This window comes from Triplophysa rosa, linkage group LG11 (genome assembly GCF_024868665.1).
Source record: "Triplophysa rosa linkage group LG11, Trosa_1v2, whole genome shotgun sequence".
Classification (NCBI taxonomy): domain Eukaryota; kingdom Metazoa; phylum Chordata; class Actinopteri; order Cypriniformes; family Nemacheilidae; genus Triplophysa; species Triplophysa rosa.
In genome coordinates this window covers 3,734,887-3,761,040 of record NC_079900.1, presented here as the reverse complement: position 1 = coordinate 3,761,040, position 26,154 = coordinate 3,734,887, and the positions used below count along the sequence as shown (strand labels likewise).

At 38.2% G+C, this 26,154-nt stretch overlaps 2 protein-coding genes across 6 annotated transcripts; one reads left to right on the top strand and one right to left on the bottom strand.

Annotated features, from left to right (window-relative positions):
• Positions 1–834: 834 nt before the first annotated feature.
• LOC130561396 (probable serine/threonine-protein kinase irlF) lies at positions 835–5,968 on the bottom strand. Of its 2 annotated transcripts, XM_057345690.1 has the most exons (11): positions 5,526–5,967; positions 5,400–5,446; positions 5,256–5,280; positions 4,827–5,072; positions 4,174–4,743; positions 3,926–4,086; positions 3,323–3,546; positions 2,659–2,832; positions 2,072–2,192; positions 1,762–1,859; positions 835–1,552 (listed from the first exon to the last, which is right to left on the bottom strand). In XM_057345690.1, the coding sequence occupies exons 3-11, from the start codon at positions 5,266–5,268 to the stop codon at positions 1,456–1,458; spliced, it is 1,704 nt and encodes a 567-aa protein (XP_057201673.1). In that variant the 5' UTR covers positions 5,269–5,280; positions 5,400–5,446; positions 5,526–5,967; the 3' UTR covers positions 835–1,455. The 2 variants fall into 2 exon arrangements, with proteins under 2 accessions (XP_057201673.1, XP_057201674.1); XM_057345691.1 differs by lacking the exon at positions 5,400–5,446 and having other exon boundaries at positions 5,256–5,371; positions 5,526–5,968.
• A 231-nt stretch (positions 5,969–6,199) lies between these two features.
• Positions 6,200–24,470, top strand: zgc:63569 (choline transporter-like protein 2). 4 transcript variants are annotated; one of them, XM_057345685.1, is made up of 22 exons: positions 6,200–6,365; positions 11,408–11,456; positions 12,079–12,152; positions 14,183–14,261; positions 14,373–14,457; positions 14,778–14,888; positions 14,968–15,028; positions 15,142–15,265; positions 15,465–15,548; positions 15,636–15,748; positions 15,831–15,962; positions 16,085–16,184; positions 16,271–16,363; positions 17,658–17,742; positions 17,928–18,190; positions 18,346–18,440; positions 18,820–18,923; positions 19,581–19,654; positions 19,772–19,842; positions 19,983–20,071; positions 20,609–20,693; positions 21,208–23,764. In XM_057345685.1, exons 1-22 carry the CDS (start codon positions 6,335–6,337, stop codon positions 21,369–21,371), a joined length of 2,166 nt encoding a protein of 721 aa, XP_057201668.1. In that variant the 5' UTR covers positions 6,200–6,334; the 3' UTR covers positions 21,372–23,764. The 4 variants fall into 4 exon arrangements, with proteins under 4 accessions (XP_057201668.1, XP_057201672.1, XP_057201667.1 ...); XM_057345689.1 differs by lacking the exon at positions 21,208–23,764 and adding an exon at positions 23,772–24,470 and having other exon boundaries at positions 6,204–6,365; XM_057345684.1 differs by lacking the exon at positions 6,200–6,365 and adding an exon at positions 9,499–9,624.
• The last annotated feature ends 1,684 nt before the right edge of the window (positions 24,471–26,154 follow it).

Sequence of the window (26,154 nt, the reverse complement as noted above, 5' to 3'; positions counted from 1 at the left end):
AGCTAAGCAGGGCTGAGCCTGGTCAGTACCTGGATGGGAGACCTGCTGGGAAAACTAGGTTGCTGCTGGAAGAGGTGATAGTGAGGCCAGCAGGGGGTGCTCATCCTGTGGTCTGTGTGGGTCCTAATATAGTGATGGGGACACTACACTGTCAAAAAGCACCGTCCTTCGGATGAGACGTTAAACCGAGGTCCTGACTCTCTGTGGTCATTAAAAATCCCAGGATGTCCTTCGAATAAGAGAAGGGGTGCATCCTGGCCAAATTCTCCCATTCGCCTATATACATCATGGCCTCCTAATCATCCCCATATGTACTAACTGGCTTCGTAACTCTGTCTCTTCTCCACCAATAAGATGGTGTGTGGTGGGCGTTCTGGCGCCGTCGCATCATCCAGGTGAATGCTGCACATTGGTGGTGGTTGAGGAGATTCCCCTTCCATGTAAAACGCTTTGAGTGCCCAGAAAAGCGCTATATAAATGTAAAAAAATAATTAACATTATATTCTTGTCTTACCACATAAGTTTAGCAGGTTGTCCGTTTTTAGAAACAACAATCAAAAGCTTTAGTCACAATCACAAACATCAGGGTCCGTTCATTTAAACGAGCCAAATCGATCGAAAATCACTAAAATATGTTTACTCTCACATCTGTAAGGTATAAAGTAAAGAAAAGAATATTAATAAACCGCTAAAGTAAAATCAGGCAGTGAGGTAAAAAGAAATGACCGTTAACGTTTAAATGATGAGAACAAAGAAGGCGCTTCGGAAGAACAAACTTGCCGCAGTGTGTCACGGTTGAGCGTGGATGAAGAACCCAGATGCAGGCAACGGCAGTGAAGGGGTTAACACAAAGCTTTATTTCTTAACAAGAAACACAAAACAAAAACCCACAAGGGGGTAAAACACTGAGGATAAATAATAAACAGACTAGACAGGCACACTAAACTGACTGGACTAACTACAGAACACTGGAAATAAACTAACTGACTTACTATGACAAAATGAAAATAATCCAAGGCACAGAAGAAGCACACACAGAAAATTCTCACAACAATGAGAATTAAACAGGACAGAATCTCTCAAACACTTGACTACACGAACACAGGCACATGAGACAATCCAACAGCACAAGACAAAGAAACATGAGGGAATATAAAGGGAGAGACAAACGACGGATAACGAGCAGGGGCAGGTGTAGAACATAAGACACAAGAGGGAGACAATACAGGAAACGAGAGGGGCGGGGCCAATGACAAGACCTGAGAAAACAAATGAGATGTCAAAAAACAAACATCTCATGGTCTTCTCACATAAAACCTAAGGCTTTGCCATGGCTCTGCTACAGGACCAAGAAAAACATGACTAAGGAAGCAGAGCCATGACAGCAGTGACTTTTAAGAAACTCAGATCCTAAAATGTCCTGCTCCCAAAAAAAGAAATGAAGACTATGCAGCTTCAGTAATCCCAGCTCAGCTCTTTAGCCAGCCTGTGTAAACTTATAAAGAAATCTGGGAATTGATTGAGCAATTTCTTCTCATCAAATCGAAGTTTTCTGTTGGGATAGGAAACAAAAGTGTGAGATTTAATTTAATTGCAACAATAAAGTATAGGTCAAGCAGTGATTAATTCCTCAAAATCATATCTGTATGTCATAATTATGAGAGGTTTTGGCAGTATTGTATAAGACAAACGCCATTTCTTAGGATGAGCTTCAAATAACTTCTAGGATCTAAATTCAGAGACCAACTCCACATCACTTACTCATGCACCAGTTTGTTACGCATAAAACGAAACAGGACAAGTAAGTCCTCCGGTGCCCTTTGGTTGATGTCTTTGGGTGATGTCCATATCTGCGAAAGCTGCAAATACATCCACTTTTCAGTAACTGCAGATGTTCATGTTCAGTGTTAAAAACAAGAGGTATTTACAAACTTGACCATTGTTCGCTGGCAAATGTTATCTAACATTTTATTTAATAACAATATAATTTTGATATACAATGGTTTGAACAGGGAGAGGAAAACTCATCTCTAGTGTTTTGGCAAGTTTGCTGTTTGATGCGTTTACTTACATCAGTTTTCCAAGTCGAAAAGCTTTTCTTCACACTGTATTTCTTTGCAGTGTCACACAAGGTCTTAAGTTTTGCTACATCATCACCCACTGCTTTATGAACACCCTTTCTGACCTCCTCCCTGAAAAAAAGGCGCTCTGGTTAAAGGATCTGCTAAAATAAATCAAGGTAGTGAAAATTAATGTTAATCTAACTGTCAATCTACAGTAATAAAACCAAAAACATACACTCTTAAAAAGAAAGGTGCTTCACGATGCCATAGAAGAACCGTTTTTGTGTAAATGGTTCAATAAAGAACCTTCAACATTTGAAGAACCTTTCTGTTTCACAAAAGGTTCTTTGTGGCGAAAAAAGGTTCTTTACATTATAAAAAGGTAAGAAAGAGATGGTTCTTTAAAGAACATTTGACTGAATGGTTCTTTGTGGAACCAAAAATGGTTCTTCTATGGCATCGCTGTGAAGAACCTTTTAAGCACCTTTATTTTAAGAGTGTACATGGTACATGTAATGCACTTATAATCAGCATTTTCCTTTGATATTAGATATACTTTGATAACTCAGGTTTCTTGTCACTGTTTATAAGTTACCTTTTATTTTTCGGAATTTCTAAATGCTCAATGGCCTCGTCGAGGGTCAATGTTGCTGTTGGGTTTCCTCCCGCACGGTTCTCCATCTGCTTGTAGAGGTTGTATATTTCTTCTAAATATACATAGCATTGTACTTCCTCTCTGTCTCCAAGTTTCCTAAGAACGGCATCTTTCCTGAAGAAAATAAAATTTTGCAGAGAAGAGTACAGGTAAGTGAGCAATATTTTGAGTTTGCGGCAATATTATTGCACGTCTTCTGATGACATATGTAAATTGAGATCAATTTCAGCCTGCTTAGATAAGTTATTGTATGAATTAAAGCAAACGATGAAAGAAATGTTCCTTTGAGTTCTCAGACTTACAGCTCAAGACAGATGCTAAGATGAGACCCAGAAGTCAAGACCCAAGATCCAGACAGTAGGAAAATCACTTTTGTGAGTAAGAAGGCATGAAGAACAGAACAGGTAAAAACAGAGGAAACAAGAATCTGAGCAAGAAAAAGTAAAGAAATGTACAGTTTGCAGCTGAACATCGAGCAGAAGATGCATCACAAAATTATCCAGGTGGCAAACATCACCACTTCACGAACAGTATAACACATTTTATTCCTCAGATATATTTTCTCGAAGATTCTATTCTATGTACGACATTACATATCATTTACCTGACATCATCCCAGAAGTAAGGATGCTGTAGGGCCTCATCCATGGTGGGTCTCTGTGCCGGGTCTATGTTGATCATTCTCTTTATGAGATCTTGTGCTACTATATCAAGGGCATCATCAAGAGAGTACTTCCCTTCTCTAATGTTAGTCTCTCGATCCGAGTTATTTACATCGAAAGGATGTTTCCCATCAGTGAGGATATAGTACATTAACATCCCAGCAACCTAGAATAAATAACAACCCGTGAAGCACAAACTGATCTGACAGTGAGAATAAAACAATAGCAATATTAAGAGTTGATCCTCTATTTTTGCAATCTGCAATTGTACGGAAAAGAGTAAAAAAGTCCTGAGATCTTCAAATAAGATGATCCCTCGTGAACATTTCTGGTAGCTGTACTTTAATTTATAGACGAAGGACAAACACCTTCTATTAAATTGAGTTGACAGTCTTGTTTTCTCATTATTTTACTACTTTTAGATGTGTAATTCTAAAGATCAACATTCTCGTTTTTGAAACGCTCCACAGATCCTGAAGCACTTCTTGGACCTCAGTTTGAACCCTTGAGAGGTTATATGACGGCGATTGATTCAATTTACAAACCTGGACATCTGAGCTCATTCTGTATCTACTGTCTCCAGAAGGACCAAGGGTCTCCACGGCCTCCCAGCCTCTGGTACCAGCTTTCGCGGTATACACAGCGCTGCCCTCCTCCAGTTTGCGACTTAAGCCAAAGTCAGCAAGCCTTGCATTATTTCCTGAATCTGTTGAGAAGAGTTTTGATGTTACTTTATTATATCAATGAAAGGTAACTTTACATACTAAATGACTATACAAACTACTTTTCATACCTATCAAAACATTTTTAGGATTTAAATCCCGATGTATCACTTCACCATGATGAAGATCTCGAAGGCCAATAAGCACGTCCTTTACTATTTTCTTCAAAGCAGCGTCTTTTTTGTCTTTATGTTCTGGCTTACGGAGGTCTTCCATGTAGCTCTCCAAATCACATTCACAAAGTTGTAGTGCAAGGTAATAAAAATCATCATCTTCTGCAAAGTCCACATATCTGACTATGTTCTTGCTCTCGAGATTTAAATCTTGTAAATGCTTCAGTTCGTTCTCAAAGGTTTTGTTGTTCAGTGGATTCTTCGTTATTCGTTTGATGGCAACCTCAGTACCGTCTGTTTTCAGGCCAAGATAGACCTGTGTTCCACTGCTTCCTGAGCCAATGAAGTATTTCTCATTTCTAGAAAAGTAGATGCTGCCAACTAACTTTTTTAAGCGGTCATTCTGCAACTCCTTGATTGTACTGCTGTGCTTTTTAGAGGACTGGTTCCACATGAGAACATCCTCAGGCGTATCTTGTGTTTCTTCTTGAGATTGCAGTACACCAGAAGAGGCCTGTGAGGAGGGACCTAAAATACCACACCAACAGAAAAGATTTCAGAAATTGTCTTCCAAATTATATAAATTCATATTTTACTATTTTCACTCTTACTTTCAAGGTCTTGAACGAGGTAAGGTTCATTCAATTTTAGTACTTCATAAAAGTATGATTTTACTTCAGGTCCTCCAGATTTTACAACAGGTAAGAGCTCTCTCATTTTGCCTTGACTAGTTTTTTCGTTTTTGATCTTCGAATAATTCTCCGTGGAAAGCATTCTTTTCTCTAACAGCTTATCAGCAATGGGCATCACGTTAGTAACTCGATTGATCAGAACTGCAAAGTGGAAATCTACAAAATCTGAAAGAAATAAAAACTACTTTAGAAATCTTGAAAAAAATAGGGAACTCCCCAGGCTCTCTTTGTAAACCTTTTTTCACAGTTACTATACGGTAAGGATCAAGTATTGAACATGTGTGACACCATGAGTCAATAAAAACATAACATGTTGATGTTCTAGTGAAATACAAAAAAAAAACTTACCCTGATGAGCCATTGCTGTTCAGTTCTGTAAAACAAAACCTCAAGATGATCTACTTGCATGATTTACTTGATCAAAAATAACAACAAACAGCTGCATCGCCAACGTTTTGCTTGACCTGAAAAGTAAGAGTAAAACCTACTTACAGTATTGGGTCCAATGTCGCAAAAACGGAAGAGAAAGACACTTATTCCTACATAAAAAGCAAAATATATGAGTCACATCTATACCATCTGTAGTTTATATGAAACGTCAGAAGTCATTTAGTTTACCTTAGAGCAGGGGTCGCCAACTCTGGACCTCGACATTCAATTTGCTGCAGAGATTAGCTTCTTGAGGAGCGGATAACCCTGCGTTTCGAGCGGAAGATGGAGAAGAACCGCGGTCAGGAAAAGACGTGTTCAACGTCATGCAGTGTTGCGCAGACCGATCGACATGATGACATCAAAGTTACGCGAGAATCATTTGAGAGCAGACTGCAGCAGCACCGTTTGTTGTTGAATCGCTCTCGCGGTACCAATTTCAAATGCCAATCAGTATGCTCTGCGCAGCGCCGCCTGCCATGAAGTCGAACACACCCAGCCGAACAGGCACGTGACCTGTGAGTTACAATTTACAGATATGCTTTACAAAATAATAAACAACAGAGTCAGTTGCAGTAAAACAAAATAAATCGACCTCTAAGGGGCCATTTTGAGTGATGACGCAGAATAATCTGTTTTTTCCTTCATATCAGTTATATGCTGCAACAAATACCTCCTAGCGCTACCGCGTCATACCATAACGGCTATTTTCCACGTTTAATATTATATTAATTATTTATCAAAAACAGCGTCTTTGTCAGATACGAACAAACCCAATGATTGGTGTACATAACTGTCAATCAGGAACCGCCACGTCCGCCGTTGGCTGGCCAGTTGGACCCACCCCGAGGGTTTTAGAGGACTCGTGGTGGATCCCCTTTACTCGGCAGTTTCTCATGGAGAGACCAGAGACGAGCACGAGCACGAGCACGAGCACTGAGGTATATTCCAGCACAGAGTGTAGTTTGTAGTTTAAGTATAAACGTACTAACTCTAAAATGGACGTGATGGACGAAGGACCCAAATACGGTAAGTTTGTTTCGTCTTTAGTGTCGCGTGTTTGCTCGTGTTACTGTTGTGAAAGTTCATGGTCGAAATGAGAACTTCGCGTATTATTACAGAACTGAAACTGAAACTGATTTTAATACTTTGCCTATATTGGGTATGTTTTTTTATAGAGTGTAATGTTACCCAGTATATAGAGCCAGAAATCTCAGCTAATGTGTTTGCTATATTTGAGTCTACATGTCGTGTTGTGGTGAAACACACGTTGTTTTTTAAAGGTATTGTGTGTGTGTGTGTGTGCATTGGTTAGTTGTGTAAGTAGAGCAACGCCTATTAAAATATCCGCTATTTAAAGATGCAGTATAACGTTAGTTGTGTTTTGTCAGATTTTATTTTGGACTGTAATTAACTTATTTCACGTGCTGCATTGTATTGTATTTAAATTGTTGAACTGTTATGTTTAAAAATATTGTGACTTGACGCATTTGGACAAATAACCTATTTCTGCTTGCTGTAAATATGGAGGTGGTTTAAATAAGGGTTGTGCCTTTCTGTTATACTTCCATACACCTTTATATGCACAATGTCCCAAACAAATGTTACAATGGTTCATACGCCTAGTTTTATTATTACAAAAACATTTTTTCAGATTGTAAAAACAGGCTTTGTGGATAGGTGGGCTTGTTTACTATACCTCTATTGTATTTCCAAATCTTGGAAATGTCATACCACAACAAACAGCAATTATGTGAAACTTCACATAGGCATATGAACCCGCAGCTGTTGGGTGTTGGCCATGACTAAAATCCCTCCTTGGCATATTGACAGTGGGTGCATTGTGGTTGGTGTAATTGCATGCACATGGTCTGTCTGTTGTGAGTGCCCTTAGGTGTGGAAGATACCAATGAAAACACTTGGCACAATAATACAACAATAGTTACAATGCGGTCTAACTCGGACATATAGAATCGGTTCTTCTGCAAGCCATTAGATAACATTTGAATAACGTTAACGTAATAGCTCAAGCATGTTTGCCATATGGAATATCTAAGCACATTCTCGTCCTCGTTTTCTATAAAGCATCTTTATTTATTTACGAGAACGCTTTTTCTTCCCCTCTGTCATTTGTTAATCCAACTATCTTAAAACCAAATCCCAGCATTAATGCTTACATGCAGTAAGGTCATGAATGTTGTCAACTTTGCTATGAATTTTACTCTGAAAGCTTTATTTGATCAGTAAATTTACGGCTAATATTTGTAGAAACGCTACCTTTTTAGTTAACATTTTGCTCTACTTTTCTTAGTAACTCTTGCAGTTCAGTACTGAAGTCAAGGGACTATGTTATGGGAGGCCTGCCCGCTGCCAGTGTGCCCACATGTCAAATTGGATGCAATTAAAGGGTAGGCTATAGGGTGGTGTTTTGCAAGATATAAAGGATATTTCTGAGCTGTACTGTATTTATGTGCTATTTTAGCCTCTGCAGGCCCACGGCCAGAGCAATTGAGCAGATGTTTTAAATTATGGAAGGAAGGAATAACTTCTCATGTAGTACAGACATGTTATGAGCAAGCTACTTTTTACCAGTTCTAACTGTTTTAACAGTATTACAGTTGTGCCAGACTCTACCAGTGAAATGTTTGGACACACAATTCTTTGTGTACTAGTCTAGTGTACAGTAAATAATTCCAGTTAAAGTCAGGTTTAGACTTTCATGTAAAATTTTTAGGAACATCCTGAATTAATCAGAGCGTTTCCTTATTATCAAGAACACAGGAAACAGCCAAGATTTAACGTGAGGTTTGGGGTTTTATTTCAATTTCCTCACAACAAATAGTATATCATGTCTTAATTGTGTGTTTTTGACTTCTATTCTCCCTGGATTACTGTCAGCCACAGAACATTTACAGTAATATTTGATCAATTCTCAAGTCTCTGTAAGAGCATTTATTATGTGATGACACTAGGCTAGTGAACAGCTTTCCTTCCATTACTCCTTATGTAAAAAGGAAGTGCTATTGATTTGATTTCCAATGCTCTTTTTACATGCTTACACTAATGGCCACTATTTTGGACATTCATTTTCACAATTTGAAGTACGTTTTTATACAGACTGTGTTAAAATATGTTGTTTATTTTTTTAACTTTTCCTTGTGATCGCTGTTACAGTGTTTCAAAAGATTGTCATACATTGTTAAAGGAACAGTTCACGCAAAAATGAAAATTCGGTCATTATTCACCCTCATGTTGACTTTCTTCTGTGGAACCGAAAAAAATAATGTCATTTTTAGATTTGGTACTGAATCAAAGCTAAAGTTGTAGACCGAAGGCGATAAACGCAATTTATTCAAAAACATAATTTACTCACTTTCATGTTGTTCCAACCCCATGTCACTTTCTGATTTGAGGAACACAAAAGTTGGAAAGAATGCGTAAAAACGTTTTCTCATTATAGACTTGTTTTTTTTTTCAGGCCTTCCTTTTTATATTCCTTGATATATTGCACATTAGGGCTGTCGCGATAAACCGGCGATAAATATCACGTGATTTATGCACAGCTTTTGCGTGAGGTACGGGAAAATGCTGCTGCATCCGAAAGCCAGAGGGCGCTCTCGTGCGGAAACTCCAAATACGCACTGCAGAAGAAGACCATAACACCTTCTAGAATCTAAGAAATGCCTATGGACATCTTTTTATCACTGTTACTCATCAAGTATTTTTATGATAATAAAGTATATTATTTATAATGATCGTGTTTGACGGGTGTTGCTTTTTCAAATGCACGTTATAAGCGACTCAAACTCGCACTGCTTTTAGATTGAGCAGCATTTCCTACTGATCCCAGAGCCGTGCTTCACGGACAAGCTACGCATTAAAAAAATATCGACACATTGCATATCGCAGCCAGCTTGATTTCAATAGGATTTAGTGGTATCGCGATAAATTATCGTGCAGCTCTATTGCACATGCATATCGTAGAAAATATTTTGGAGCACATAAAAGTTTTGTGGAAATGATCAAAAACGGTGGCAACTTTTTGAAAAACGCTGGTGGGCAAAGAGTTAAAATAAGGGAAATCTGATGTTGTAGTGTTTTGAATAGGTTCGTCCCCTTTGTAGACCTGTTTGACACTGGTTTGACCAGTTTTCTACAGCGGTCGGTTATTTTCTCGACTGAGAACAGGAAGTGACAGTCAGATAGTGGGCTGTAGGACTATCAGATCAACAGATAGACACGCTAAAAGTCAAGATGCCGGAGGAGGAAGATGCTTACAAAAAGGATGGTAATGTTAACTGATTATATATCTCGTCTTATGTGCACGTTTGTGTGTTTTCATTGTTACGGGGGTGTGGGAATGATTTGTAAGCCGCTACGAAAATCGAAGCTCTCACTGTTTGCCTTGGTTAACTTGTCACATGTAAAGTTGAGTTTTTATTTACGTGGGTAATGACTTTACTGACTGCAGAGACTTTAGTGACTTGCAGTCGGTCTAGTTTAATGCAAGGACATTACAGTACCATATTACAGGTGCTGTTGCATACAACACATACAATCAGTTTCTAGTACGTGTAAGTTTTAGTGTGTGTCTTGTGCTTTGCCTTTGTCTGGTGAAACTGATCTTTAATGGATCGGCTTTTATGTAAGTATGACAATACACCGCTGCCTGGGAACTAAAGCACTCCATTTTGAAAGACTGTGGGTGTGGATGTTGACAACAGGCTGAAATGCCACAGCAGAGATTCCAGTGTCATGTTCTCATGAAGTGGTCGAGGTCGACTACATTTCAGAAATCTACTCTATTTTAGAAGGAAAAAAATCACTGTGAAGAAAAATGCTTTCAAAAGTATTCAGTACCAAATTAAAGGTATTATATAGTAGAACTTTGTCGTTTTAATCTTCATTTAATTTTAAAGAAAGCCTGCAATCAAATGAACTTGGATGTTAAGATGATGTACATGTTGTATGCATGTTTTAAAGCGCAATAGCTTTGTTTGTTTTGTTTTTCATACATAAACACCAGCACATTTTCACTCTCTGTGATCAGAAACACAATTGAGAAACTGAAAGGAAAAGATCTGCTTTGAGTGTTTTGTGGTTTGAGAATAAGAGCATTTCCACATCTGTTTATGGTTTAAAGAGGGTCTGTTTACATTATTGAAGTACTGTGGCACCAGATTGTATTAGGACGTGCACTTAAAAAGTGTTTACGTTTCATTACTTTAGACAACAAACAAACGACCTTAAAACTTCTCTGAAAACAAACTAAAAATGACTCCGAGAAGTAATTTCCATCTCTAGTTCCAGTAACCGCAGTACTGTTAGACATCCAGAACGTAAAACTTTCCATTAAAAACTTGCTCTTATTGCAAAAGATACGTCTACTGTGTGCATACGAATGCCTTTTCGAAATGTTTTGCTTGTAAAGTGTGTTTCATTCTTCAAAAATAAATGCAACTTGTGTTCACATTTTCTATTGTAATGTAATCTGTATTGTAATGAAAGGGATACATAGGTGTGGCTTAAATACCTTTGGAGCCACTGTTTATTTAACCTAATCTATCAGACTCATATTATTTGATATGTTTGTGACATGTAAGACTCGTCACCCTTCGGGTTAGGTTTGTGTAAAGCTAAATCTAAGCAATAGTGACCGTGATGCTTGGCTTAGAAAGCTAAGCTAAAACAGGCTCATCATCCCATGAACTTCTTTCTTTAATCGATTGAGCCAAAGAAAGCCAATTGTAGTTCTGGCTTGTCTTCACGTCTGCCCGAGTGAAATGAATTCCCAGCTCCGCTGTGGTTTTGGTGGTGTTATAATGATACAGTACTTCTGGTGGTCACGTGTCCTGTGTTGCTGGATGATCTGGTCTGAGTATATGTATGAGGCGTCTTTTCCACAGAAGCTCCCGTCACTCATCTGGAATGTAAGCTTCAACACAAGCTGCAATTGTGTTTCTCAAAAGCCTAAAGAGTATCTATGAAATGTAACTGGTTTCCATACTAAAACCATGCTGATGATTTATAATGACCCGGTAACGGACTGACTGTTTTATTTCTCCCTACAGGACAGCCCAAAAAATATGACCCCACTTTCACAGGGCCTATCCACAACAGGTAAGAAAAGAGCACGTTTTTATTTATTAATGGCGCTTAATACAAGCAACAAGTTGTCTAATCACACAACAAAGTGCACAAATTGCAAAACTGGTCAAGAGGCAATCTTCACCAACAGTGAAAAAAACTGAAATCTCACGTAAAGTTTGTACAGTAAAATTTTCTAATTTTATGGGGTTTGTTGTTGGCAGAACAGCTATGCCTTTTCTGCCACATACTGGGATGAAGTGTTATTGAAGCCTTTTTCATATTCTGTTACACAAACGTGTTCATTTCAGATGAGCTTTACACACTTTTATATTTAACATTTATATTTAGCTCTGTAATGTTATTGTATATATGCTAGCAGCTTTGAATTCCTCCCAACGATAACTTGATCCGCCTTTCTTGATTACATAATAATAATACTATCAAACGGGTTTAAAAATATCGCAGCGTCTGTGACTGCTGGAGACCAGCTCACACAACATCGAATTTGTGAATGAAATGAGGACAGATTTGGCCGACAGTCAGGGTTTTGTCGCAGCCCTTTGTGATATGTCTGCAACACCAAAATTCATCCAAAAGTTGATCAAGTTGACCACTTTTTATATATAATGGGCCGTTTCTCTTTACACCACAGAGGATGTACAGACATTATTTGCTGCATCTTCTTCCTGGTGGCCATCGTGGGGTACCTCGCAGTGGGAATTGTGGGTAAGTTGTTTTTCAACTTTGCTTTGACAAACGCAACTGTACATCTGTGTGTTGAAGGATGCGGGACAGTTTGTTGGGATGTGAGACTTTGACACATTTGGCTATTACCCAACAATCTATCAAGCTGAAAAACACACTCTGAACACCCATATTAACCCTTTAGAGCCTAAAGGGAAAATATGTTGTTTTCACAGATTTTGTTCTTTTGACTGTCAAATTCTAACACAATGTCCTATCATCATGTGCAAGGTATCGTTTTTTTTCGGAAAACAAAAGGTCTTTCAATAAAATAAGGGTTTTCACTATTACTGTATGTTGTGAGTTTGTAAATAGAATTTAAATAGACAAAAATTCAAAAAATATAAATACATCTTTACAGATTTTTATTCAGACATTCTCAAAAAACTAAAGAACGAAAGAATCTAGCACTTCAGAAATGAAGAATATACTGTAGTACATGCAAAAAAGTCTTTTTAGTGTCACTCGTGTACATAGTCTTCATTCAGGAGCCTTTTTTGACACCAGGCGTTTTTTTTGCACTTTTCACTCCATTCACTCAAATGAATGCATACAAATACACATGCTTCAACATATGAATGCATGCACATGCATGCACGCACGCACGCACACAAACACACTCCGATATACACATGCACTGCGTATGTCCATGCATAACGTTACATGTGCGCACATACACGCATATAAGAGCACACACGCATCCATACAAATCCAAGCATGTGCATGCACGCACGCACGCACCCACACAAACACACTCAGATATACACATGCAAACACATCCATACAAATCCAAGCATGTGCATGAAGGCATGCACGCACACAAACACACTCAGATATACACATGCACTGTGTATGTCCACGCATAACGTTTTTTGCACTTTTCACTCCATTCACTCAAATGAATGAATACAAACACACATGCATACACACAAATACACATGCTTCAACATATGAATGCATGCACTTGCATGCACACACACACATGCATGCACGCATGCACACAAACACACTCGGATATACACATGCACTGTGTATGTCCACGCATAACGTTACATGTGCGCACATACACGCATATAAGAGCACACACGCATCCATACAAATCCAAGCATGTGCATGAAGGCATGCACGCACGCACGCACACAAACAGCATATTCTGAATATGCAGACTCCGGTTCTGAAGAGTCTCGCACACCATCCGTTTCATGATCAAAAAGTATCTCAATCACCTCTGATGCTGTATATTTCCTCTTCGCCATGTTTCGTTTGCCTATTTTCATTTTATTTTACTTGCTCAAAAACTCTCTAATCTGTCGCACTCCGTCACTCCCTGTTCATATCTGCCCTCTACCGCTCTCCACGAAAACTGCAGCAAATGGCTTATGAGACGCAAGTGATTACCGTAATACATACATGTTCAAAAAGCTCAATTTGTCTGCTTTTAGGAGCAATTCAAATGTTTTTGATGGCATAAATGGTTGAAGAGTTACGGTTAAATGAACACCGCTTGGTAAAATGCGTCGGCGACGATGGCTTTAAAGGGTTAACATAAGTACCACAAAACAGCCTTCTAAGATAAGAAGTATGCATCAGCCGTTCCTGATAAACTGGATGTAAAAACAAAAACGCTATGACTGCGGTTAGGGCTCGTTAGCGCATCCAGAATAAAAGTTTGTGTTTACATTATAAAACACGACTGTGTACTGTGCATATTCATTTTGTATTTACTGTGTATACGCGTACACATAAATGTTTATATTTAAGAAAAATATGAAATGAATAAATGTTTATATGTTACTATTATATACATGCAAATGTTTCCTAAATATATACGTGTATGTGTTTATAAATACAAAATAAATATGCACAGTGCATATTATAATCACTTTTATTCTGCATGTGGTTGATCGTTGAACAGCCCTAACTTGTATGTGTTGAGTTCTATGTGTGTACATTTGGTGTAAACTTGAAATCCTGCTGTGTGTTTATTAATAATTTGTATTGTTCTTCGTCAGCCTGGTCTCATGGAGATCCACGGAAGGTGATCTACCCTACAGACAGCACGGGGCAGTTCTGTGGACAGGGAAATCTGGAGTAAGCACTACCGAACTTGAGAATATCATGGATTTGCACTTTTTGTCATTGTTGTCTCAGCGTCACTCTTTGAATGATGACATGTGTTTATTCTTGTAATATGTGACGCAGGAAGAAGCCCCTGTTGTTTTACTTTAACATCATGAAGTGTGCCAGCCCCATGGTCCTGCTGGAGTTCCAGTGTCCCACCCCACAGGTTTGTCTCCTTCCTTAAATCACACCCCGCTCTATTTTTGGCTACGTTGGAACATGCGACCTACACTGTTTTTACTCCCCTTGTGGTGAAAATCGATCAATGATAAATGAACTGAATGTCATAGCAGACAGATTTTGCAATATCTCTTTCAATATTGAAAAGTTCATACATATTTTTGCAAGACTGGGTTAGTAATAGTAATGCAAAACAGCAGTATTTATTTCCAAGATAATAGATGAAACCTGCAAATACATGGGTCATCATTGACCTTTTATCCTTCGGTCCTTGCAACGTCTTTTTTGTTTTTAATCTGTGTTTAGGTGTGTGTAGAGAAATGCCCGGATCGTACAATGACTCTGTTTACCGCCAACAAAAATCCACTGGAATGGACGTATTACAAAGGTTTTTGCAGAGAAGACCCAGGGACGAAGGTAAGTTTGAAATCTTTTTGCAGCCATTGTAACGCCTGTAAATGTCTACTTACTCATCACTTTTCACTCTCTTATAAAGACTGTGCCAGACATTTTGAAACAAAAACTGTGCCCGTCTGTCCTGGTTTCCAGCAAAGCATGTAAGACTCCTGTTGTCAAATATTGCTATTTAAATATTTATTGTGATTATTGCAGATGAAGTTTCTTTTTGATATCGCTTGAACACAACTAATATTTGATATTTCTCTCTAAGTTTTGCAACGCTGCTTTCCATCTCTGGGCAAAAAGGGGGAAGTCATCACAGTGGGTGATAAAGAGACGTTTGATGACGGAGAGGGAAACCAGAGAAATGCCAAAGACCTTGTTGCCGGAGTGAAGTAAGAACTTGTTTATATAAAATACGTTTTTTATATCGGTCTGATATTCGTCTTGGTCATATATTTTGCTGACTGTAACAAATGGCAAACCTTAAAAAAGCCAGCGATTCTACTGTATGTTTGTGCATGCAACAAATGAAGATGAAGAAAGAATTTAAGAGAGCTATTGATTGTCAATCCACATTTGCTTTGATCACAGGAATGCCACGATAGTCATGGAGGGTCGACAAGTTGCAATGAAGATCTTTGAAGATTACACAAGGTCTTGGTACTGGATCCTAATGTAAGTGGTTATAATAGTCATTATATCTCCTAGTTTCAAAAACCATTCATCAGTATTTGACATGAAGTTCATCATCTGTGTCTTTAGTTGTTTGTTGATAGCTGTGGTAGTGAGTCTGATCTTCATCGTTCTTCTGCGTTTTCTGGCTGGAATCATGGTCTGGGTCATGATCCTCATGGTCATTGTTGTCATTGCATACGGTACAGTCATTATACGTTCATTTGTTGTACGATCAGGTTAAAGGAAAAAACAATAGTTTCATTGTGTGTGTTGTTTACTCAGGTATCGGTCACTGCAGTTATAAGTATATCACTCTGAAGGACACATCTGGTGCTAATGTCACCCTGCAGCAGCTGGGATTTCAACCCGACTTCACTGTGTACCTGCACATCAGACAGACCTGGCTTGCCTTCAGTCAGTTGACCACTTATGTCGTTAAAGTGATCAGAATTTTAAACGTTGCGTTACAATTTTTCTACTTGTACTACATATGAGTTCATATCGAGATGTCCTGTTTGTCATGTTTCTCCCTGCAGTCATCATTCTTGCTATCGTGGAGCTGATCATCATCCTGGTCCTCATCTTCCTCAGGAACAGAATCCGTATCGCTGTCGAGCTCATGAAAGAAGCCAGCAGGTCTGTTGCTTTCGCCTCAATATTTATCAGCCGTTGATAAATGAAGATGATTTAGTCCTACTGACCTGTTTTTTGACCTCTTTCAGAGCCATCGGTTATGTGATGTCATCACTCTTCTACCCTATTTTTACATTCCTCCTCCTGACCGTGGTCATCGCTTACTGGGGCATCACTGCCGTGTATCCTTCTTGAGAAGATGTTCGACTTCACCGAACAGTTCACCCAAAATGAAATGTCTTCGTTTACTCGCCCTCGAGTTGTTCCAAATCTGTTTAAATTGTTCTGATGAACACAGAGAAAGATATTTGGAAAAGTGCTTGTAACCAAACAGTTCTTGGCCACCATTGACTACCATAGTAAACAAAATCTTTCTATAAATATCTTTGTTCTGTTGAACACAAAAGACATTTTGAAGAATGTAGAAAAGCAAACAGTTCTGGGGCACTTCTGACTACAATCGTCATTTTTCCTACTTTGGCATTCATCCAAATATCTTTCTCTGCGTTCATCAGAACAAAGGAATGTATGTAGATTTGGAACAACTCGAGGGTGAGTAAATGATGACAGAATTTGTATTTTTGGGTGAACTGTCCCTTTAACATTCAACACTGGACTTTAGACAGCAGCTGATGTCTTATGATCTCTTTAAAGGTGTCCTGAACTGGGCTTGTTTATTGTTTTATGCTGTTGTATGAGGTCTACTTATGACGTTTGTGTGGTTTTTACATTCGAAAACATCAAAATCAGTAAGTAATAGGCTATTTTCTACCCGGGTTTTGAGGCAGTCTCATCAAACGCTCGGTTTGAATGGGCGTGCCGCATTGAAGACTTGGAAGTAAACGCCCACCGCTATGATTGGATAGCAGTTTGCGTAGTAAACTTAGTTGGAGCCTTCTGTGAATTTGGTTAGACGCGTAACGTTAGGTCACACATTATCAGGGCATATCAAGCGATCTCTAACAAAGCAATAGTGACGCATAGTACAAATATGTTTTACTCACGTAAGATTGCTGCGCCATTCCTGTCGGATCCAATATTGACGGCACAGCACCACTGCTTTTTAATTTTAGTCTCTCTGCAAATCCAGCGCCTTGTTCACAAAGGAATCCATGGTGAAATGACGCGAACAAATGCTCAATGTTTCACCCACGTGAGCAGGAACGTACTTAAAAATAAACTTCAACCACGCATTCCTAATATCAGAATCCGAAGGAAGCGACTGTGAAAAATAACATGTCCATTTTTTAGCTTACTTTTGCTCTTGCAACACAAAACAAAAACATATTCAAACATTCAAATTCAAGTTGTTGGTGGTATTATTACATAACAATATTTTAATTTTGCTCGAAATATAGTACATTCTTAACTTCTGACTCATCAAGCAAATTAATCCACTGTAAAATTAATTGTTTGCAGTATTTAAGATATTTGTCATCGGAAATCATGTTGGTAACCCTTAACTGTCATGATCAGCTTTCTCTCCACATCCAGTGAACCGGTTTATAAAGTCTTCAATGAAACCGTGTGTTCCCATTCCAGATTAACGTGCAACCCTGAGGTTTGTGCTCGAAAATGCATCCTCATGCCCTATCAGCACCTGGTGTTATTTTGGGCACACACTACCATTTATCTACAATAGATACAGACCCAAGAAAAGCATTTGTGGCAAAATATTGTAATATGTATTTTACCAAATGTTATAAAATGAATGATCTCCAATTCTATTTTCCTCTGCTTTTGTAGAACTTCACCCTGTCTGAGATAAAGAGAGACTGTCCACGCTCCGAGTGTCTCTTTGCTTTCTATGGTGGGGAGACGCCGTACCACAAGTACCTGATCCTCTTTCAGTTCTACAACGTCTTCCTGTTCTTCTGGTGTGCCAACTTCGTCACTGCCCTGGGTCAGATGACTCTGGCAGGTGCTTTTGCCTCCTACTACTGGGCTTTAAATAAATCTAAAGACATGCCCACCTTCCCTCTCTGTGCCTCTCTGGGAAGATCCCTTAGGTAATGCTTCACTAATGATTCACTAATGATGCACTTTTTTTTAATAAGACTGAAATTGAATATTTGGGCTTTTTGTTCATTTATGTTGCCTTGCACTGTTGAAAATGAGCAAAATCATCTCATTCACCTTTAAAATTCATTTTGGTCATGTGCAGGTATCACACGGGTTCTCTAGCGTTTGGCTCTCTCATCCTCGCCATTATCCAGATTATCAGGGTTCTGCTGGAGTATGTCGATCACAAACTCAAGGGTAAGAGAACAGATTTCACCGCATCATTGACGGTAATTACACTTTCCAGGAAAAATACAGCTTTCCGGAACGCTCGATTCCGATTGGGCGAACGCAGCATTTTGCTGCCAAATTCTTGTATAATGATTTTGATACTGTGTAATTGGCCATGTCTCAGTGAAGTGATTCTACCTACAGTTAGTAGCTCGGTGAAGGAACGTAAGTGGGGTTTATTCTGAATAAATTTCTGGACTAGAACTCTGTGTTTTGTAGTTTGTAATAATAATCAGCCGACTGTACATCATTCTTTATATCTCTCACTGTCCATGAATGTCCTGTTTGTTTCGCTTGATCTGCTTTTGTCTTTTAACTTTTTTGTCTTTTTGCTTTGTGCGCACAGGAGCCGAGAATAAATTTGCCAAATTCTTGATGTGCTGTCTGAAATGCTGTTTCTGGTGCCTGGAGAAGTTCATCAAGTTCCTGAACAGGAATGCCTACATTATGGTATGTTATTACTCATTTTTACTTCCGTTATAATTTTTCATCGAAGCTCTGTAAATTTGCACCAAACAAACCTAAACAATTAGCTTTTTATTTATTTTCATATGACATTTAAAATTGTTCTTAAGCCTAACTTGCGTTCTTGTGCCTCATTGCTCTTCGTTGTTCTGCATATACCAATAAAAATATAAATAAAAAAAGTTTGTTTTAAAACTGACGTCTTTGTCGTCTGCAAAAAAAAGCAACAATATATGCTACGGAATCATAACCCAAATATAGAGATTATTTAGGCCTATTTGGCACTAAATAGAGGAAGGTGGTAATAATGGCAAATTCTGCTATTTAGCCACCTAAAAACACTGCAGGGGAATATCCTTCAACATGACAGGCCTATTTTCACGACCAAAAAAAATGCACATAACATTACATTGCAGTGTATATTACACGTCCAAATCTTTACGGGATGTGTATGAACGCGCACACACAGATTCCAGAAATTCACTGGCAGTGTGAATAAACCCAAATCCAACGATCCCGGGACAAATCCTGGGACACATTTTTCTCTGTATTTTTCAGGAACTCTGTATGAAAAGGGCTCAAGTGGTTTTATTCTATGTGAACTGAATAAAGCGAATTTTCTTTGTGTCTTCTGTGTCACAGGTGGCCATTCACGGGAAAAACTTCTGCAGTTCTGCCCGGGATGCTTTCTTCCTCTTGATGAGAAATGTCATCAGGTCGGTGACCTCGGATGACACAATAGTTCTGTCAAATTTGGTACCAAAGTATAGGCTCACTAGGGAGCGTCATTAAACTACAGCATGTTTTACAGTTTAATGTTGTTGTTTTTTTAGGGTGGTAGTCGTGGATAAGGTGACAGATTTCATCCTGTTTCTTGGAAAACTCCTCATCGTGGGTCTTGTGGGTATGTATGCTTTTCTGAGATACTTTGCATTAAGATGCTATTTAAAACTTGTTCAGAGAAACAAAAAGGTTTTGCTTAGTTTATACAATCAATTTGTTATTTTAAACATTGAGCAGTTCTGATCTCTCCTTTGCTTTCAGGTATCTTCGCGTTCTTCTTTTTCTCAGGACACACAGATGCTTTTAAGGGCGCAGCACCCAGTCTCCATTACTACTGGGTTCCTATTTTGGTATGTTTGTGTAATGTAAATGAACACTATATTGTTTCTGGTAACTTGTGTACAGTATGTATATATGTGTAAGCATAAAGGGCCCTATGGTACACCCGGCGCCAGGCGCGACACAAGTGTATTTTGCCTGACGTAGGATCATTATTGTGTGCATAAATAATAAATATAAATATCCGGTTTGTCCCGTAGATGGTCTGCTCGCGTTTCCCTCTCGAGAAGCGTTCAGTCTTAGCTCTTGCAAACGCCGCCATGAAAATAGCGATTGCGCAATGGTGCAAGCTCATTTAGCTTTTAAAGGGAATGCGAGATGAGACTCTTATTGGTGTATTTCACATTATGCACAAAACACACCCATGACTCGAGAATAGGTAAAACCCCTCTGGACTATGCGCCTGGCACGCCGACCATTTTTTTCTGCTGTTAAATTAGCAAAAGTGGATTCGGAAACCTGCGCCATGCGCTTTAGACCATGCGCTTCGATTGTTAAAATAGGGCCCTAAATGTTTTGATGATATACGTTTTTTGTTCTTTCGTCAGACGGTGTTGGTGGGTTCATATCTTATTGCTCATGGATTCTTCAGCGTTTACGCTATGTGCGTGGACACACTCTTCCTCTGCTTCTGTGAGTACTGATCTTTACATGTATACATGAGTATGAGTATCAAATTCTGTTGTGGTAGATTTATTAAATGTAGAAAATCAAATAAAAAAGAATGGTACAGTACAAGAAATATAGAGATATTCACGTTCCTGAAGGGAAGTGTATTGTTTCCAAATGTTTGGCTTGCTCTGCATGACTGTGCATGTAGCTCGGTTTGCTCATATTAAACCTCTCAAGACTTTCTAAACCAAGTATATTCTGGTGTGAGGAGTTTCTAATCTGATGTTTGGGGTTTCAAAGCTTGTCTACCTTCCTGTATTAACCTGAATCTTTCTCTCTCTTTTTTCCTTTTGGTGCCTATTTCTTCTGTCTTTCATTGTTCCTTTTTTTATCCACTCCATATTAAACATCTGTTTATCACAATCCAAACAACAATCTCATCATCATAAATGACACATTATATACTTATCACAAATCCCATATGATTACTCTTATAAAACACCTCCCCATTTAAACCCACTAACACGACACAAAGGTGAAGACCTCGAGCGTAACGACGGCTCCGCGGAACGCCCGTATTACATGACCGCTACTCTCCGCGAGATTCTGACCAAGGACCTGGATGACCCGGCGGCTCGAACCCCTGCCTCACGCGAGGAGACCATGCAGCTGACAGCCCCGTACAAAACAGAACAGTGACTTTCGCAAGCAGTAATGGAAGTATAATCTCAATTTTATGTCGAAGACAAAATACACGCAAGACCCATTGCTATTTAGCAAGCAATCGCAGATAAGTGAAAGTTTGAAATGATTGGTAAATGTGTTCAAAAGAACGGAAAAGAATAAAGATGGATTCACCTATTTCACAATATGGCGATAGAGACCGGAAGTAGGGAAGAACTTTCATTCGTTCAGCTTGTTTTCTCACAGGCATTCGTTTTATTTACCAAAGCACGGTAGCATATGTTGTCCGATTTGTTCATGGTTTACTGGGAGATGTAAAAATAGGGAAAACAAACATTACAAAAACTGTTTTTTGAGCGATTTACTTATTATCAAGGTCTGATACATGTTAGACAAATTAGCATAAAGCATGGCTCGACATTAACGCTTGTCCCCGACAAGTGAATGTTTTGTATGGGCAAGTGAGAGATAACTTTACTTTCCCGACTAAGTAACTTGATAAAAAAATAACAACAGTGCGACATATATGTAGAATAATAAGAATATGTGCATTAGACAGAGCAGCGTGTTTGTGTGAAATGCGTTTGTCGTGGTGGTGCTTGTTGTGTGTGACAATAATCAATGGCGCATCGCACTAAGTCCATGTAACTGCATGCGGACGTGGAATCCTGTTATTTAAATGTCATCTGGCTGTTCTGAGTGAATTATGTGCACAGTTTAACATACAACACGAGTGATGGTCGAGTATTTTATCTGCATCTGCACTGTATGAGGATGTGAACACATGAACTTCATCTCCAGTCAGAGTTGCTCTGAGAGTTTACTTTACGAGCGTTTTACTGTTTGAGTGAAGCTATCGGCAAACAAGCGTCTTCCCGAAGACCCGTCAAAATAAAAGTCCCGTTAAATTGAACACAAAAAATACGGTGGTGTACTATAGTATTTGCTTTTGAAAATTGTAGTGCCCTTGTAGTGAATTGATAAACACTGTATACTATAGTAAAGTTCAAAAACACTATAGTATCTAAGAATTTTACTGCAGTTTACTATAGTATACTACAGTAATTTATGTGGACAAATATACCACTATTGTATAGTTAAAAAGGAAAAATACACAACTGAGAAATATTCAAACAAATATAGGTAATCTAAAAATTATATGGCCGTAATTTATTCATCTGTATGTAACATTAATATGTAACAGCACTTGCATTTTTTTTTTAATGATGACAACAGACGATGTATACTTGTGCTCCTACAGTTTGGTCTGTGCTACCAAACTTTAAATCTCTGTAGCACCAGTGCTAGGTGCAAAAAAAGTTAACCTACAGCATTAGCACTAATAATAATTACTGCTTGCCTTTGTTTTATAGCAGTCACGGAGAGTAGGCCTATAACCAAATTCAGGTGGCCAAAGCGTACACTAGTTAAAATGCTTAGAAGCAAACTTGACCAATCTAGATCCGGAACAATTATATTGATTATATTATATTATAATTCAAATGAAATATCTTTTTTTATCGTTGGACAAGTAATTTTTAAAAAGTGAATGACAAGTTTACTTGTCCGAAGGACAACCACATGACAATGCTTAATGTCAAGCCCTGCATAAAGGGAGCGCTACATTCCGAACTTCTTCTGGTCTCCGCAACTGTAAAGTGAAGTGCACGGAGCTAGAGCATCGACTGGACAAGCGTTTACACTACTTCCGGTTTGTACACGTCATGCTGTGAAATAGGTCTATTCTGTCAGTTTACTCGCCGACATGTTATTCACTTTTTTTTGTTTTGCTCAGAATCTTCCACAAACGAGGACGAAATATTGGGAATAAAAAAGCTTTGCTAATGTGTTTGCAGAGAACAGTTGTTTCAAAAATATCCTGCATTTTCACTTGTTTATCAGTTGAACAGCACAACTTTGAAATGTCTCTAAAATAAAGTCTATTTCTTTTAGGGGTATCACAATATACAGACAATAATTTTGATATTAGTAACCATGATTATTGATATTGTGTAAGCCATATCTCTTAACGCACTTTAAAAGTTTTGTGTCAGTCGTTGAATCTTGGTAGCAATGCACAACTAGTTTAAAAACAAAACAAAAACCATATTGCCTTGAGGTTTATGTAATAATCTTCTACAACTTTCTATAACCACCATGTTTAACCTGACTGTCTAATTTTGCTGTTCTTGACTCTTGGGCTATTTTCTATTTTGTAATCTTTACTTAATACTGTAAGTAGTATTCTGTGCAATAAACAATGTGCAAGACGCTTGGGTCAATCTGCATTATCTGTTGAATTCAAGTCATCTCTTTGTTTGCTGTTTTCCAGTGTGCTAATTTCATCTACTCCATGATACTTTAACCTGTTTTGTGTGTTCCTCACAACTTTTCTCACATTTCCATTTAACACAGTGGAGGACCTGGAGAGGAATGATGGCAGCGCAGAACGGCCTTATTTTATGACCGAGAATCTTCTCAATGTCCTGAAGAAGAAGAACCAGGCCAAATAGTCTGACATGAGCTCAGTCTTTGGGCTGTTTCAGACGATCTATTCAACTGATGAGATTCTATAACAACGATTGACCTCGGTTTCTTACCCAGAAATCAACGTTTTAAATACAGCACTACCAAATGCTAAATTACTTGAGAATGAGGTAAAGCGCTAAGATTCTATTTATATGTATTTTGTAACACCTGCCAAACATTTTGATTCCCAAATGCTTATTTTTGCATTGTTGTTTTTGACACTCGAGATGTAGTTCATAGTGTTAAATGTGTTACATTCGGTATAATTTTTATAGATGGATTTTTATCACCTTCATATTGTGCTGTTTGTCATATGAATTGAAATTCATTCATATGGTTGACTTGATTACAATACATAATAAAAACAATGGCAGCAGTTACATATTTCATATGCATGCCCACTGCTTTATATGCAGCTCTCTATACATTATGAAAATTAAGAACTTGACTGACGTATCTGTATAAAGGTAATACAGCTGAAGTCATCTTGTCTTTTAAGACTTTAGATTGAGCGGAGAACGTTTTAATAGTTTTGTTACATGTGTGTGCTTCAATATGTGGTAAATAAAGAATTTTGTACAATAACGTATAGTGTAAAATGTTTCTTATGAGATAATGACTGTTCACCCAAAAATGAAAATTCTGTCATCATTTACTCACCTTCTTGTCATTTCAACCCTGTAAGACTTTCTACCGTAGAACACAAAAGAAGATATTTTGAAAAATGTTGTTAACTGGCCCCCTTCGCTGGTTTTGTGTCCATGCAATAGTAGTGAATGGGGTCCAGTGCTGTGCGGTTACCAAATTTCTTCAAAATATCTTTTGTGTTCTACAGAAGAAAGTCATACAGGTTTTAAATGACAAGAGGGTGAATACTGATGACATAATTTTCATTTTTGGGTGAACTATCACTTTAAGTCATTTGAAGGCATATTAATCAACACGTTTTGTTATAACCTATACATAAAAAAAGGAAATCTCATAAAGAGGTGAATATTTAATTATTTTAGAAAAGTGAGATTTTCACACAAATAGGTGCTAAACTTTTGAGATTCTGTCCATTTCATAGTCATCCACTAGGAGGCGCTGTCAAAATAAAAGTCACTATAAGAGGTGGTGCATGAGCTCTGAACTCACCTGGAAGTTGCATAGGTTTTCATTTTTGACAAATTAGCACGCATATTTATTTAAAGATAAGCTTACAGTATGTAGCATAATACCATAGATACATGTATGTAAAAACCATTTTACATATGACATTTTTCTACAGATCCATAGTAAACTTTGTCACATTGTCTTTAAAATAGAAATTAAGCTCTTATTTCATACGGAGAACTGTACAGTAATAATACATCCCAAACCAACCAACCTTTACCCACAAATATCCTATTGTTCTCTTAGTTTAATGTTATGCAAACCAGTAATAAAATACAAAACATGATTTAATTAGGTTGTAAGACAAACCGAATGCTACAAAGGTAATGTACTTGATCGATCTACTTTCCCATTATGACCCTTGGGAGGTCATGTGCCACAAATAACCACACTGTGACCACAGTATAAAAAACTGAACACTCTGAACAATACAGAGGCACAATTCCCACTGTGATCTACACCGATCTCCATGATACTCACATCTCCAGGGGCTAGTGTCTTCCTGTTACACTATAACCCAGTTTTATATCACCCACACACCTTTAATAAAGTTCATCAGAGCTCAGATTTCAAGACATTGTGCTAAATCTGGGCGTTTTGTGTACTGTAAGAATAACACAGGAATATCATAACGCATTTGTTGTTGACCACAGTTTATTATTGTATCTAGCTATAATGCCTAATTTTAAAACTTAATTTCTTCTAAAATACATTATTAACGTAAGATAGGATTGAGTGTGCCATCTGCCCTAATGAAGGCCACATGCCTCCACCGATGTGTGAAATATTATTTGGCAAGTAGCAATTAAGATCAGATGATCCACGGTGACGGCAGTAGCCGCGTCACACAAATCCCACGGGACAGACACACATACACCCCTCTTGGCCTCGGATGTGCACCAACCAGAAGACCTCTTCCCTCAGGCAGTTCATTCTGATATGGGACTAGATCAAGACGGAAGAAAATGTCTCTGTGGTTTATAGGAGTGTTTCTCTGATGGGATAAAGACAATAGAAAATAATAGAAAATAAGAAATACTCAAAGTAAAAGAAAATATAAATCATTACATTTTGAAAATGGCACAGTTGTGATCCCCATGTAGAGCTGTGCTAG